Raw genomic sequence first — 17,071 nt, 5'->3', positions numbered from 1 at the left:
CTCCAATGTTGTCTATTGGCTTTGTCTGGTCTCCAAACGGAGTTATGGCTCTCAGAAAGTGGCAATACAAAGCAAGCGATTATCGAACGTCTTTCTATAGAGCAAAAGTAGTAAACCATAAAAACGACACAGAATTGTTACTGCCACAATCCTAGTGACCCACAGAATACAGCGAAGGTGCCATCTATACTGCAAAAGTCGTCAAAATGAGACCCAAAAAGTTGTCTAATTACTATTATTTAATTTTTTATTCAACCGGAATCCTCGTAAAAAAAAATAATAAAAGTGAATAAGTCACCTTTGCCGCAAAATAATGACATTGAAAATTATTAAATAAATTAATAAAACAAGCACTCATACAGTTACACTGATGGGAAAAAAAAAAAAAGTTATGGGTGTCGCAATGTCAGGATGAACAATATGAAAAAATGACATGCCCTGTTCTGAAAAAGGGGCTATCCAACACTAACAGAGTGGCCCAGACCTGCCCGACCCAGGGTGGGGGTGACACTCACCTGATCCCCACTGCTGGATCCGTTCTGTCGGGCTCCTGGGCTGGCAGTTCCGCTCCCATTTGTGCCGAGGATAACATCTGTCAATGGGAACACATGTGCCCGCTGCAGCCAATCACAGGCTGCAGCAGTGACCTGTTCCCCCTGCAGCCTGTGATTAGCTGCAGCAGTTACATGTGTTCCTTTTGACGGATGTTATCCTTGGCACACATGGGAGTGGAATTGCCGGCCCAGGAGCCCTGCAGACTGGATCCAGCCTTGGGGATCAGATGAGTGTCACCCCCATCCTGGGTCGGGAAGATATGGGCCACTCTGTTAGAGTTAAATAACCTCTTTATGGCCCAAAGTAAGCAGGTTGCTAAAAGGTTAAATGTTGATTTTCCAGATGATGTTCTTCAATATACTGCACTTAATAAACATGTCACGTAGGTGAGAACTGTCACTTATTTTTCAGATTGTTAGTAGCTTAAGTGTCAGAGGTGGTGGTAGAGGAGCTTCACGGGCGGGGATGTGATAACATTCAGGGGCTGGGAGATGCTTAGACAGGATTTGGTAGGTCCCCTGTCCAGCTACATAGGAGGTATGTCTACCAGTAAAGCACAGAAGGCAGCACTTATAAGATTACACTGACATTACTGTTTGTTTGGTGTCCACCTAGCTGGGGATATACAAGATTATAGAACAGTATAGTATAGAGTATATACACTGCCTGTTCAAAAAAAAAAAAAGTCGTCACCTGGATTTAACTAAGCAAATAGTTATGAGCCTCCTATTGGATAATTACTGCATGGACGATTATCTTTCAGCTGGCAACAAGTTATTTAACCCCAACTGGTGCAAGGAGTTGCTTCTCATTTCTTAAACAACCATGTCGAAAGATACATCTCGGGGTCGTGGAAAAGATGTTAGTCTGTTTGAGAAGGGTCAAATCATTGGTATGCATCAAGCAGAGGAAACATCTAAGGAGATTGCAGAAACTACTAAAATTGGGTTAAGAACTGTCCAATGCATTATTAAAAACTGGAAGGATAGTGGGGACCCATCATATTCGAGGAAGAAATGTGGCGGGAAAAAAATCCTGAATGATCGTGATCGGCGATCACTTAAACGTTTGATGAAATCAAATCGAGGAAAAACAACAGTAGAACTCAGGGCTATGTTTAATAGTGAAAGTAAGAGCATTTCCACATGCACAATGCAAAGGGGGATTGGGACTGAACAGCTGTGTAGCCGTAAGAAAACCACTAACCAATGAGGCAAACCAGAAAAAAAGGCTTCAATTTGCTAGCGAGCATAAAGATTGGACTCTGGAGCAATGGAAGAAGGTCTTGTGGTCTGATGAGTCCAGATTTACCCTGTTCCAGAGTGCTGGGCGCATCAGGGTAAGAAGAGAGGCAGATGAAGTGACGCACCCATCATGCCTAGTGCCTACTGTACAAGCCTGTGGGGGCAGTGCTATAATCTGGGGGTTGCTGCAGTTGGTCAGGTCTGGGTTCAGCAACAGTGTGTGCTCCAAGAATGAGGTCAGCTGACTATGAACATACTGAATGACCAGGTTATTCCATCAATGGATTTTTTATTCACTGATGGCACGGGCATATTCCAAGATGACAATGCCAGGATTTATCGGGCTCAAATTGTGAAAGAGTGGTTCAGGGAGCAGGAGACATAATGTTCACACATGGATTGGCCACCACAGAGTCCAGACCTTAACCCCATTGAGAATCTTTGGGATGTGCTGGAGAAGGCTTTGCGCAGCAGTCAGACTCTACCATCATCAATGCAAGATCCTGGTGAAAAATGAATGCAACACTGGATGGAAATAAATCTTGTGACATTGCAGAAGCTTATCGAAACAATGCCACAGCGAATGCATGCCGTAATCAAAGCGTAAAGGCGTATTAAAGGCGTATTTTTGGTGGCAACTTTTTTTGGGGACAGGCAGTGTATATAATGATGGTGAAATAGGATAAATGAGCTGGTAAAGGGGTGAAGTAATTGGGGTGGTGAAGAGTTAATAAGGAAAAAAGCATGGCATAGTGGGAACAGTGGTGCAGAAGGCCGAAAGTGGCGACTGTACCAGAGACAAAAATACGAAGGGTGAGAAGGAAGGAGGCCAGGCAGTCGCAGCCTCATGCATGTGAAGAATCCTGATTAAAACCAATAGTAATAAATCCTCTCCAGCTTGGGAGGAGGAGTAATGCAAACTGTCAGCGAGTGGATCATTTATACAAGAGGAGTGCTGATAAATTCCTCCTGATTAAACCTCTCCGCAGACTCACTGTATCCGGGAATTAATGTATACAGACAGAATGTCACAATGTATATATAGAGAACGTGTGTCCAAACCTCAGGAATTCTAATTAGATGAAGGTGCCGAGCCGCTAGAGGATTCACAGTGCAATGTCCTACTAAACAGGAGGGTATCCAAAGACCATACATAAAGATATATCTAGATGGATCTCTAGAGGCTGCATTACCTGCCATGGCGACACGAAAATCACATAAAAAAAAACATAACCACGTATTCTAGGTTCCTTACAGCCCTCAGCTGCCCTGTTCTACCACCTAAAATCAATTTACTCATAGTCGTCAATGTCACTGTTCCTTTGGGGTTACAGGCACACGACCGTGTAAGTTTTGCGGTCTACAAACCGCGGATCTTCAAAATACTGATACCTTCCATTTGAAAACCGAATTTTTCTCAGTTCCATTAATAGGAATGGCTATTCTTTCCACAAAACTGACAAGAATAAGACATGTTCTATGATGTGCAGAAAGGACATACGGATAGACACGGATGACACCAGTGTGCTGTCCATTTATTTATTTGGGGAACCATAGAAATTAACGGGTCCATGGACACGGATTCAAATTAAGGTTCTTTGCATAAGCCTGACATTACTAATAATGTATTGGCATTAAAGAGCTTTAAATGGGTTGGATATGCCCTAAGGGAGTGCCATACGCGACTTTCCAGGGTAAATCGGGGAAATTTCAGTTTCCATCACAACATGAGAAGGAATGCCGACTGTAGAACAACTCTCACTACTACTGAAAGATCTGTTCTCAGGATGTTTCCCGAAAAAAAAAAAAAAAAAAAGGACTGGGTCCCAAAAGAAGAATCGAGGAAAGACCTTCCTATACTTTCCAATGATAAGAAGCGTAACCTTGCTTATGATACGATGGAGTAAATAATAGCTAATAGGATACAGTAAAAGTTAATGCAAGCACATGACTAGTGCAGAATAAAAGTGGAACAGTTGTTCAGGTAGACATATTAATCTATTAGGGGCCTCTGGGAGCGGGAACCCAAAAGATTGCTATCGGTAAAGATTTTAATTAGGTTTTAATACACTATAGAATCAAATAAAGACAGCTAAAGGTGGCCACACACTTAAAGGGGTTGTCCGAGTTATGGAAAAAAAAAAAGAAAAAAGATATAGCACTGTAAATCTGATGGTCAGCGATATATAACTAAGCCAAGAAAGTTTTAGGCAAAAAAATCTATTTCCTCATTTCCCTGGTTCTCTACTGGCCCTTTGTTTACTTGCAATAAAAACAATCTCTGCCCCTCCCCCTGCGCTGCTAAGGGAGTGGATACAAGTACTGCCCTGAGTGACATGTCTGCCTACTGGGAGACTCAGCAGCATGTTGTATGTATAGAACTACAAGTCCTAGCTGTACAATGACACTGCTGATACACACAGGATCTTCCCCCTACCTGCAATGCTCTGCAGAACTTCTTTCAGCTCCTGTGCGCAGCATTTGTCTCCTCACTGCCTGCAGCTACACAGTAAACACTTTAGCCCTAAGTCTGTGCAGCTGAAGGGGTTAAGAATCCTGGGAGAGAGCAATAAGCAGCAGCCGCAATGCAGGGAGGCGTGGCCAGCACAGTGAAGTCTGGTGTACAGATCTCTCAGGCTTGTGCACGTACATTATCAGGGCAGGGAGAGAAGCTGACATCACAGGTCATGTGACCCTCAGTGAAATCTGATAACCAGCCACTGGAGATAAAGTGAGTTAATTGGAAAGCGGTTACATTTGCCTAGTTAGAAACATAGAAAGAACAAAAAAATAACTCGGACAACCCCTTTAAGATAGTGGTCAGCTGAATACTCATTGGTCTGACAGCTATACTTTCTGAGTTAACATGCACACTTGGTTGACCGTGCATACAGTGCCTTGCAAAAGTATTTACTCCCCTTGACTTTTTTTGTATTTTGTTACATTTCAGCCTTAAATTCAATGTTTTGTTATATCTAAATTTTATGTGATGGATCAGAACACAATAGTCTAGGTTGGTGAAGTGAAATGAGAAAAATATATAAATAAAACTATTGTTTAGAAATAGAAAACAGAAAATTGGCATGTGTGTATGTATTCACCCCCTTTGTTAGGAAGCCTATAAAAAGCTCTGGTGCAACCAATTACCTTCAGAAGTCACATAATTAGTGAAATGATGTCCACCTATGTGCAATCTAAGTGTCACATCTGTCATTACATATACACACATTTTTTGAAAGGCCCCAGAGGCTGCAACACCTAAGCAAGAGGCATTCCTAACCAAACACTGCCATGAAGACTAAGGAACTCTCCAAACAAGTAAAGGACAATGTTGTTGAGAAGTACAAGTCAGGGTTAGGTTATAAAAAAATATCGAAATCTTTGATAATCCCAAGGAGCACCAAATATATCCTAACCAAATGGAAAGAACATGGCACAACAGCAAACCTGCCAAGAGACAGCCGCCCACCAAAACTCACAGACTGGGCAAGGAGGGCATTAATCAGAGAGGCAGCACAGAGACATAAGGTAACCCTGGAGGAGGTGCAGAGTTCCACAGCAGAGACTAGAGTAACTGTACATAGGATGACAATAAGCCGTACGCTCCATAGAGTTGGGCTTTATGGCAGAGTGGCCAAAAGAAAGCCATTACTTTCAGCTAAAAACAAAAAGGCATGTTGTGAGTTTGCAAAAAAGGCATGTGGGAGACTCCCAAAACGTTCGGAGGAAGGTGCTCTAGTCTGACGAGACTAAAATTGAACTTTTCAGCCAAAGAAAACGCTATGTCTGGCACAAACCCAACACCTCATATCACCCAAAGAACACCATCCCCACAGTGAAACATGGTGGTGGCAGCATCATGCTGTGGGGATGTTTTCAGCAGCCGGGACTGGGAAACTGGTCATAGTTGAGGTTAAGATGGATGGTGCTAAATACAGGGATATTCTTGAGCAAAACCTGTACCAATCTGTGCGTGATTTGAGGCTAGGACGGAGGTTCACCTTCCAGCAGGACAATGACCCCAAACACACTGCTAAAGCAACACTTGAGTGGTTTAAGGGGAAACATGTAAATGTGTTGGAATGGCCTAGTCAAAGCCCAGATCTCAATCCAATAGAAAATCTGTGGTCAGACTTAAAGATTGCTGTTCACAAGCGCAAACCATCCAACTTGAAGGAGCTGGAGCAGTTTTGCAAAGAGGAATGGGCAAAAATCCCAGTGGTAAGATGTGGCAAGCTGATAGAGACTTATCTAAAGCGACTTGGAGCAGTGATTGCCGCAAAAGGTGGCTCTACAAAGTATTGACTTTAGGGGGGTGAATATTTTGTCCTATTTGTTGTTTGCCTCACAATAAAAATAAAAATATTCAAAGTTGTGGGCATATTCTGTAAATTAAATGATGCAAATCCTCAAACAATCCATGTTAATTCCAGGTTGTGAGGCGCCAAAATACGAAAAAAAAGTCAAGGGTGTAAATACGTTTGCAAGGCACTGTATTTATTCAATGAGGAGAGGGTGAAAAGCCTGTAAGAACAAATAATTGGGCATACAAATTAGCTCAAGAGCCTATCCCCCAGAAATCATCAAGCTCAGCATGCATATATCTCATCAGTATGGCTGCACTGTAACTTCTAACTTCCCAATTTGTCTATTTAAAATACTACTACTGGTCTTGCAGCCAGACCTTCAACCAGCAAATCCTTTTCTTTGAGGCTTTAACCATACCTTATCCTTCTGCACCACAAGAATTTGGCACTGGTGAAGACCAGGGTTGACCATGCGTATTAGATATTGAGACATGTCTCATTGCTAGAACCAACAAAGAAAAATGTGCACACGTCCAGCTTCCAAATAGTGACATCTACGCATTTCGGATCAACTAATCACGATCCTTCCTCATGACTAGACCATCAACCAGTAGATTACCATCTTTACGATTAATCATTTTTGCATCTCGGTTTAAAGCTGCCCAAACACAAGAGTAAAGTCAGCCAAACCTGCCGATTTAGACGAGACTAGTTGATCATCTTGTGTGTATAGGGTGCAACAACTCTACCATGACAGATAACGTTAGGGAAAAGAAAGTGGGGGTTGCTGAATTTCAGCCTCTGATCCTTTTTTCTAGGGAGGTATGTCACCATGGATGTCTATCAGCAGCGTCCTCTCTCCACCAAACCAAGTGTGCATGTATAAGGAGAAGTCGGAAGGAATAGCTTTGGTTGAATGCGTGTTCGGCCAACAGTTATTACTGTAATGTTTCTTTGAACCTAATTGTCCCAAGACTTCAGCATTTCACTTCACCCATTGCAGGTCCCACCATTAGTGCAGTCATGCATTTCATGCACAGGTCTCAGGAAAGGACCAGAATGTAGACAAGACAACCCAAACAGATCAACAAGCCAGGCCCAACTTAATAAAGGGATCTACTAATGGAAGCGTGAATGCACCATAAAACTTATCCCTTGAGGGACAGGACCATAGATCATAATAATATAATCAATCCTATAATACACACACAGGACAGTAAGTCATGGATTTCAATGTTCCTCAACCCCCAATCCTACAATGGGTACATTAAACGATCCCTTTATATGACTGGCATGGCTTGTTGGCATCTGGCAATAGATAACAGAAAGCTGATACCAACCGTGAACTGCAGGCTCTGTCGTTGCACTTGCGTCTACACACGGGAAGAGGAGGAGGAAGGGAGGAAACGGAAGGAACAGCATGCAAAAAAAGGGAAAAATGGGACAAAATAAAGGGAACAGATAATACACAAGCAATAATGAATCTCACACAGCATTGAATTTGTAAGACAAGGGAAAACGTGACAGTCATACACCAGAGAGACACCTTACACTTACCTCCAGTCCTGAAAGGAGCACAACCTTCTAGGACCAAAGGAACTATGGGCAGTGGGGGTCTAACAATACAACCATCGGGGGAGGCTAGATTTTTGCTCTCACCATTAACATTTTGTTCACTTTTCAAGGCTCTAGTTTGCTACACCTGAACATAACTGGCTTCATAATCCTCTGGATTATTTTTATTGCTATGTGCAGGTTAACATGAAGCTCCTTCCTTTTACTTTAAAGAAGATAATGGTATTCCATAACTGAAAGTTATCTAATATGACCCCTTCAGTCTAGGAACAGCGTCACCCTTGCTCATGGGTTATGTCTGGCATTACAACTTGGTTCAATTCACCTAAATGGGGTATAACTGTAATACCAGACACAGCCCATGGGGGGACGGGGGTTGGGTGCCCATATGTTATAAAAGCACTCACCTTAAATCCCCTGCAGATGCTTTGGCGGTGCCTGTCTTTGCCTAAAAGCTACCAGCATGTTACCACTGCAGCCAATCACTGGCCTCAGAGGTCACATGCCCTATGTCTTAGAGCCATGATGCCAGTAAGTAAACATAGACCGTGTGGGGCCTCCTGAGCATCTGTACTGGATCGGCAGAGGATTTAGGGTGGGAGTACGTTTTTTTTTTCCTCTTCTCACTTGATACAGTTTGCAGCTCCTTGTAATATTTTCCAGAAACCTGTAAACCCCTTTAACCTTATTATATAAAATATTAGAAGTAGCAAAATTTACTCTGACTAAAAATAATAAATAACGCACCCAGACAGAAATGTTGGATTGCTGTAAAACTCAGCATAAAATGATGTCTCAGACAGTTATGTAAATGATTACAGATGTGGTCTGATGAGACACTGGCTCTTACCACAAGAGGGCATAAAAGTGATTTCTCCTTTGCCCTGTCAAAAGTCTGTCAGAGGCTACTTTTGGACAGTGTAACTCTTGCTCAGAGATCGTTAACTGCTAGACATGCCTCTACAACGCACTTGAAGACATTTTGCTCTGTTGACAGACTTTGAGAGGGGGCACATCATTGGACAGAGAAGCAGGATGGTTGTTTCAACAAATTGCCTGTCAGCTAGGACATTCTGACCTAGCTGTTAGGAGCAGTGGTTACTTGAGGGTGCACACATAGCGAACATGTAACAAATGGCCGAGATAGACCACCAGTACAGAAGATTGCTTGATCCTCCATCAAGCACGAGCAACTCCCACGGTCTTGTTGTCCACCATCCAGACACAACTGGTACTTTCATGACACAGCCCTGTCTGGACCATTTCCAGGAACTTAGCAGGAGGGAATTTGGTGTCACAGCGCCTGCATTTGCTATGGAATGACACACTGTCCCAACTGCTGGTGGGATGATCTGGGAAGCCATTTGCTATGACAGTCGGTTACCCCTAGTAGTGATACGAGGGACACTAACAGCTCAGGACATGTACAGGACATCCTGTGGCCACATGTGTTGCTTCTCAAGGCAGGGATTCCAAATGGCATTTTCCAGCAGGATAATGCTTTCCTACACATACAGTAGCAAGGGTTTTCGAGGAATGTCTCTGCCAGATTGCCACTCTTCCTTGGCCTGATGGTCGCCAGATTTACTGCCAAGAAAGCATTTATAGGACCAGCTAGTATACCAGCTTTGGCAACTTGTGTGTGTGCAGGATCTACAGGCCCAGCTGCAACATCTGTGAGCAAATGTGCTGCAGGATACCATACAGAGCCTGTATGCCTCCATGCCCAACCGTACCATCTTCTATCAAGGCTAGAGGTGGCCCATTAGGATCTTTAAAGAGGACCTTTCACTAGAATAAAACATCTAAACTAACTATACAGACATGGAGAGCTGCGCCCAGGGATCTCTCTGCACTTACTGTTATACTTGGGCGCCGCTCCGTTCTCCCGGTATAGCCTCCGGTATCTTCATAGTTAGGCTCCACCCAGGGGAACCTGCCGGCGTCTCCTTCTCCGATGCTGTAGCGCTGGCCAATCGCAGCGCTCAGCTCATAGCCTGAGAGGCTTTTTTTTCTCTCAGGCTATGAGCTGAGCGCTGCGATTGGCCAGCGCTACAGGATGGGAGAATGAGACGCCGGCAGGTTCCCCTGGGTGGAGCCCAAATATGAAGATACCGGAGGCTATTCTAGTGAAAGGTCCTCTTTAAGCCTCATTTCAATTGTACAGTTTTCCCCACTCTAATATTGTAATCACTTACGTATATCATTACATTCACACATAGAAAATGTAATTTGTTTCCAATAATTCCTTCTTGGTGCGTTATTTTTATTTATTTTTTGTCAATGAGTGTATTCAAGACCATACACAAATCCAAAGGCCATCAATGAAGTTGTTATCTCAACAATATTCTATAGAGATTTTAGAAAAGTTATATAGATGATTTGCTCATCTCTTAATGAAGCACGTACTGCATATACACATTAATGTGGTTGCCATGTGTCGCATCCCAAATGACACATTCAATGCTTCAACCAGTTATCACGTTCCATATGGTCTACCAGGTACAGATGCTACATAACAACCACAATTAAGCCTGTCCAGACTGTCTCATGTGCAGTTGGCAAGCTCTTTTTCTCATACTTACATTGATTTGAAAAATGATTTGCACTTTCCAGATCTCCCCCATTATGGCAAATTTATCACATTTAATGACCTTCAAAATGTTATATCAGACAATCGGTACTTCAATGAACACACCACCAATCTTGAATTATTACTGCATACATTTCAGGGACAATGTTTTTCCTGTAAAACGTAACTGATTCTTTACATTTGCTAACTAATTGTTCCCGCCATCTGTCTTGATGTAGCGGTTAAAGAAGTTTTATAGGGGTTCTTTGGGAATTACAAAAATGAAAATACTTAAATATTACTTTATTATAAATAAATTATGTATTCCAAAATATCTTTACTAGTTATAATGGCTTGTTTTGTCTATGGAGCAATCATTAGGATAAATAAAATGGCCGCCGTCCTATTAATATACACAAAACCTGTCCTAATCAGACAGAAGGACAAGATACCTCACAACACTGAGCTAAATAGCTGCCTCATCCTCCTATCTGCTCTGCTGTCAAGGATTATGATCCTGAATACAGTTTAATAGGATCTTCAGCTGAATCTCTGTAGGAATGGAGCTCATGACGAGACAAAGTACAGAGAGGAGGTGGGGATGTGGATAACGAGCAGCAGCTCTTATAAGTAGTCTCCATTACCACAGCCCCACATCATCACAGGCTGTCCTGTCTCTGTACTTCATGTCTTCTCATGAACTCCATTCCTACAGAGATTCAGCTGAAGATCTTATCTGTATTCAGGATCATAATCCCTGAAAAGCAGAGCAGAGAGGAGGATGAGGCAGCTCTTTAGCTCAGTGTTGTGAAGAAACTTATCCTCCTGTGTGATTTGGACAGGCCTTGTGTACGCTATGGAGGCCATTTTATTTCCCTTGAGGATTGCTCCCTAAACAAAACGAGACATTAATAATGAAAAGTTATTTGGAAATATATTTATAATAAAGTAATATTTAAGTATTTTCAATAATTTTATTTTCTTAATTCCTAGAGAACCCCTTTAAGCCACTCTTCATTGCAAAGTTGCTTTACAGACTGTGCAGTCGGTTCTTTTGCATAAACTGCTAATTTCCGATCTTGGAAAAGCATTGGATCTGAGCAACTTTCTTGAGAATCTTTTGTAACACAGAGGAATTCATGGTTGCCTCCATAACAGATCCCTCATGTGTAAAGTGAGCAAAGGGTCTTCAAACTCTCATGACAGCCCTACTGTGGAATGTCCTATTACTTTACATAAGACATAAATTGACTTAAAGGCTATGTACACCTTTAGGGCAATTTTTTTTATTATTGCATTGTACTCATTTTGACCTAAATTATTTCCATCAGTTGGGAAGTTGACGGGCTCCTTATCTCTGCTCTCTGTCCTTATAAACACTCATTATAAATCAGTTCTTATCTTACTAAATGTGGCTTAAATAAGTGTCTATGACGTCATAGTAGTTTAGAGATAAGGTTTATTAGAGGATGGGCACAACATGAAAGTACCAGTCACACAGAAAAACAGTTAACCCTTTGTGACAGAATGGCTCAATATTTTTAATAAAAGGCCAATTGAAAATATGATTTTCAGCCAAAAATGAGTAAAATGCAAACATGAACAAAAATGGTCTCTGAAGGTGTACATAGCCTTTAAGTTATCAGTAGAACTCTTTGGACAACGCAGCTCTCCCAACATTATCCCAACTGGCTGGCAGATCATCTATGATGATAGCTTTCCATGAAAGCACCTCTACAAACATGTTCCTACAACGGTCTACAAACTGACTGAGTAACTAAAGGGAACTCATGTGAACAAGGGCGTTAATCTCTCTTGAACAGGATTAATTCAATCACAAGGGTTCCCATTATCTAATTCATTTTTTATATTACAAAATTACAAAAAACTATAAGTGATGGACCAGCAATACTAGGCCTCATGCACACAAACATATGTATTTTGAGGTCCACAAAATATGGATGATGGGGAAGATTTATCAAAACTGGTGTAAAGAAAGCTGGCCTAGTTACCCAACGCAACCAATCAGGTTCCATCTGTCATTTTCCAATGGAGGTGTGAAAAATGAAAGGTGGAATCTGATTGGCTACTAAGGGTAACTAAGCCAGTTCTACTTTACACCAGTTTTGATAAATCTCCCCTGATGTCTGTGTTGCATTTTTAAAATTGTGGACGCATTGACTTTAGTGGGTCCATGGACCATATTATGTGGCCAAGAATACAACATGTTTCATCTTTTGCAGAAAGCAAAACAGATAGAACGTGTCCTATTCTTGGCTGCAAAATGCAGTCCATGGACCCACTGAAGTCAATAGATCAGGGAAAATAACGGATGCAACATGGACATTATCTGTGTTTTATGGACCGTAGTCGTGTGCATGAGGCCTAAGGGATATCGGGAAGGGGGATGCACAGTATAAACTGATTTTAATAAATTATCAGACCTCTCTCTGTAAACTTTCTTTACTGACCCACAAGTTCCACATCATGAAAAAGCCTTCATAATAATACACACGGACGTGATAAGCAAGTAGTCCTTTACATATGGTATCATTTATCATAACCACATGCTCGGCCTCCTTATTCATTTATAGGATGAAAAGGAAGTACACGCTGCAATTTACTGCAGATCCACAGTCCAGAGACTCAGAATAGCTCCGTCACGCGGCACGCCTGAAAATCCCTTTAATTAGGCAAATGTGCTCTAGTGTAAAATTACCATGCACTACAGGCACCAGCAGAAATAAACCACTTGACCCTGTGTGCGCCGCGGAGGCACCTCTGTGATATTACTGTGCCACTCTATTGTTTTCTAGGATTCCACGTAGAAAGACGGACTAAAGTCACGACAGACGTGAACCGTTCTACGGAACTAAACAAGGAATCCTGGGTAGGAAAAGGAAAATAAAATGCACAGTAATATAATGTTTCGCACGGCCGCTCAGTATCTGGCAGCATTCCGACACCCGGGACCCCCAACAATCAGCTGTTTGAAGGGGTCTTGCGAGTGCCGAGTAGTCTTCGCGCTGTCTAGCTTGCAGCAGTGGAGACAATGGTGATCAATATTGTAGCAACCCCTTTAAGTGAAAGGTGACGGCGCTGTAGTTACCAGCTCTGTCCACTAGACATCGGACAGAGATGCAAAAGCCCCTTTAACTTTACTGACATCACAGTTGAAGTTTATTACAATAGAGATTATCATTTTCCAAAAACCGACCAATCCAATTCTCTATAAAGATCGTGCAGTTCATAATATTAAAGTTACTGTAAATATCCATCCAGGTCGTGTCATCTGCAGAACCAAATATTAAAGAAGACCTGTCCCCTTCTCCTGGAATGTGTATTTTAGTAACTATACCCGTATTCGTCATGAAATAATTCTGCTGCATCTTTTCTTATAACTCAGCATTGTGCTGTTCCTCTGTTATTCCTCCTAGAACATTATAAATAAACTAACAATTGCACGTTACCAGTGAGGGTGTGTAACATCGCACATCCACATGCCATACATTGATCTATCACTTCTCAGTATATTTAATAATCAACTCCAATGAGGCTCTTAGTATACGTTTTAGTCAAAATGCATATGCCCACTCACCAAGTCAAGGTTACCTTTCTCAGATGGGTCCATACTCTAATTTAGTGCAGTACCATATGGCGACTACGGCCGCAGCTCCTTCAGGCGGCGAAACCTGCCCCTGCTGTTCGGCTTAGTCCCTATGGCACTGAGCCCCACCAATCACCAGACACAGCATCTCAACAACCGCCACCATGCAGCACTGCACCATGTGAACCTAAATTGAGACCCAAAAAGTTTTTTTTTTTTTAGATTTTCATATTGATGACCTATCCCATCCTCTCCCACTGATCTGTGGGGGTCCGACACTCCTGCAGATCAGCTTTTGAGAAGGCAGCGGAGTTCCTGTGAATGGGGCTGAACGCGATACCAAGCACAGGCGCTATAAAATGTACGGCGCTGTGCTTGGTAAGCCGCTCACAGGAGCGCCGCTGCCTTCTCAAAACAGCTGATCGGCAGGGGTCCCGGGTGTCAGACCGCCACCGATCACACATCGACGACCTGTCCTGATCATAGGTTATCAGTATAAAAATCCTGGAAGACCCTTTTATCCCATATGCAATTATTTAGCTCGGTCTCCGTTTTGGTTTCTGAGATCACATGGACGGGTGGGGTTTTGAGATCGGTTCACATCGTGTGGTGCTGCCTGGTTGCTGCCGCTGCGGGCATAGTGCCTTAGGGTACTTTCACACTTGCGGCAGAGGATTCCGGCAGGCAGTTCCGTCGCCGGCAATCCAGACGCAAACTGATGGCATTTGTCAGGCGGATCCGTCTCTCTGGTGTCATCCGGAAAAATGGATCCGGTATAATATATGTTTTTTCATTTTTAAAGGTCTGCGCATGCACAGAACGAAAAGCCGGATCCGTTTTGCCGGAACACTTAATGCCGGATCCAGCACTAATACATTCCAATGGAAATGAATGCCGGATCCGGCATGTGATCAGTATTTATGCCCGGAGATAAAACTGCAGCATGCATTTTCTCTGTCCGAAAAACGTAAAAGGGACTGAACTGAAGACATCCTGATGCATCCTGAATGGACTGCTCTCCATTCAGAATGCATTAGGATAAAAGAGGGTCAGTTTTTTTCCGGTATTGAGCCCCTAGGACGGAACTCCATACCGGAAAAGAAAAACGCTAGTGGGAAAGTACCATTAGCTGGTGGTTTAGCCTGACAGCAGGGGTGTTGTTGGGCTGAAGGGTCTCCCCACCTGTAGGTGCTGTCTTGTGGCATCCGTGGTTGCCATGTGGCACTCCGCCAAATTAGGGTAAGAACCCACTCAATAGAGGCCACCTTGATGTGGTGAGTGGGCCTGTGTATTCTGATCAAAAAGTACACAAGGTGCCTCAATGGAGAGGCCTATAAATGATGCTGAGAAGCAACAGATTGACGTACGGCATGTGGATGTGCCATCCAGGTCTTTTTTTCCTACAGACTGGCACTCTAGCAATGTCCAATCAGAGCGGACACCATCAGACTGTGGGGGGACAAACCATTTGACAAGGAGAATGGCAACGCCCAGTTGTCAATGTATTTATAAGTACACATATAGGAGGACTAGCAGAGGGACGGTATACAATATAGAATAAGCCACGGCACTCCAGAGGGATTCCAATCAATTTCTTTATTACACCTTGTGCAGCAACGTTTCAACCTAATGGTCTTTATCAAGGGACGGTATAGTTATAAGAACAGATGATCCAGAAATGTCATTTCAAGGAGATAACATTTACTAAGGCCGGGTTCACATCACGTTTTTGCCATCCTTTTAACGTATACATTAAACAGATGCCATACAGTGGCGTCCGTTCACCATAGAGTTCCATTGTAAAAAATAAATAAAGGGTACTTCTTCAAAGAGAGGCAACACGTGATGTGAACCTACCCTAAATCAGATATGTCAAATCCTGGCATTAGAAACATTAAAACTGTCTGCCTTTTCTCATACTTCTTTGTGCACTGATCTGGTCAGATCTTATAAAACCTGATTATTTGGATTTATCATGAAATAACAGAATTTAGCTACAAACCAGTATGTGCCACTGGGTCAGCCAGCAAAATTACTTGATTTAAAGGCTATGTACACCTTTGGGGGATTAATATATATATATATTTTAACTATTGCATTGTACTCATTTTGACCCAATTATTATTATTTTTTAATTGGTCTTTATTAAAAATATGGCGTCCTTTTTTCTGTACAGAGCTGAGAAGCTCTAGTAGCAGCCTGTGGATTTTCTGTCTTTTCGGTCAGACCAGGAGCAGGTGGACTCCTTATCTCTGCCCTTTGACCTCCCTCATTTTAGCCGATAGAAATGTGGCTAAAAATAAGTGTTTATCATCACCTCTAAGGCCTCTTTCACACGAACAATACGGATTGGCTCCGGATGCGTTCAGTGAAACTCGCACCATTTTGCACGCAAGCTCATTCATTCAGTTTGGTCTGCGATTGCGTTTAGTTGTTTCCGCGCAGGTGCGATGGGTTTTGATGCCTTCTTCACACATGTGCTAAAAAAATGAAAGGTTTACAAACATCGTATCTTAGGCTACTTGCACACTTGCGGCAGAGGAATCCGGCAGGCAGTTCCGTCGCCGGAACTGCCTGCTGGATGCGGCAAAACATATGCCAACTGATTGCATTTTAAGACTGATCAGGACCCTGATCAGTCTTACAAATTCTTACGGCCAAACATACGGACAAACTGATCAGTTTCAAAAAAAAAATTCACATTTTTACCGGTCTGCGCATGTATTTTGAATGCCAGATCCGGCACTAATACATTCCTATGGGAAAAAAGATGCCGGATCCAGCATTCAGGCTTCAGTTTTTTTGGCCGGAGATAAAACCGTAGCATGCTGCAGTTTAATCTTTTGCCTGATCAGTTTAAAAGGCTGAACTAAAGACATACTAAACGGAATGCTCTCCATTCAGAATGCATGGGGATTAAACTGATCAGTTCTTTTCGGGTATTAAGCCCCTAGGACGGAACTCTATGCCGGAAAAGAAAAACGCAAGTGTGAAAGTACCCTTAGCAACCATGAGTGAAAAACACATTGCACTTGCTTCCGGGTGCAATGCATTTTTCACGTTTCCCGTTCACTTCTATGGGGCCAGGGCTACGTGAAAAAACGCAGAATATAGAACATGCTGCGTTTTTCATGCAACGCAGAACTGATGCGTGAAAAAAAAAAAAAAAAAAACGCTTATGTACACAGACCCATTGAAATTAATTGGTCAG

At 42.6% G+C, this 17,071-nt stretch overlaps 1 protein-coding gene across 4 annotated transcripts in view; it reads right to left on the bottom strand.

Moving 5' to 3' along the window:
* CADM1 (cell adhesion molecule 1) overlaps nt 1–17,071 on the bottom strand; it is a 264,419-nt gene that overhangs the window by 18,833 nt on the left and 228,515 nt on the right. For 2 of the 4 annotated variants that reach the window (XM_044282270.1, XM_044282268.1), the window contains one exon: nt 7,447–7,479. The exons of the other annotated variants lie outside the window; for them this stretch is intronic. In XM_044282270.1, coding sequence (XP_044138205.1) covers nt 7,447–7,479 — 33 coding nt within the window. The remainder of the gene's footprint in view (nt 1–7,446; nt 7,480–17,071) is intronic. 4 annotated transcript variants of the gene reach the window in all.

The sequence above is a fragment of the Bufo gargarizans genome, chromosome 2, assembly GCF_014858855.1.
Source record: "Bufo gargarizans isolate SCDJY-AF-19 chromosome 2, ASM1485885v1, whole genome shotgun sequence".
Classification (NCBI taxonomy): Eukaryota; Metazoa; Chordata; class Amphibia; order Anura; family Bufonidae; genus Bufo; species Bufo gargarizans.
Note: the sequence above shows the minus strand (reverse complement) of the source record. Positions and strands in the feature narration are given on the sequence as shown.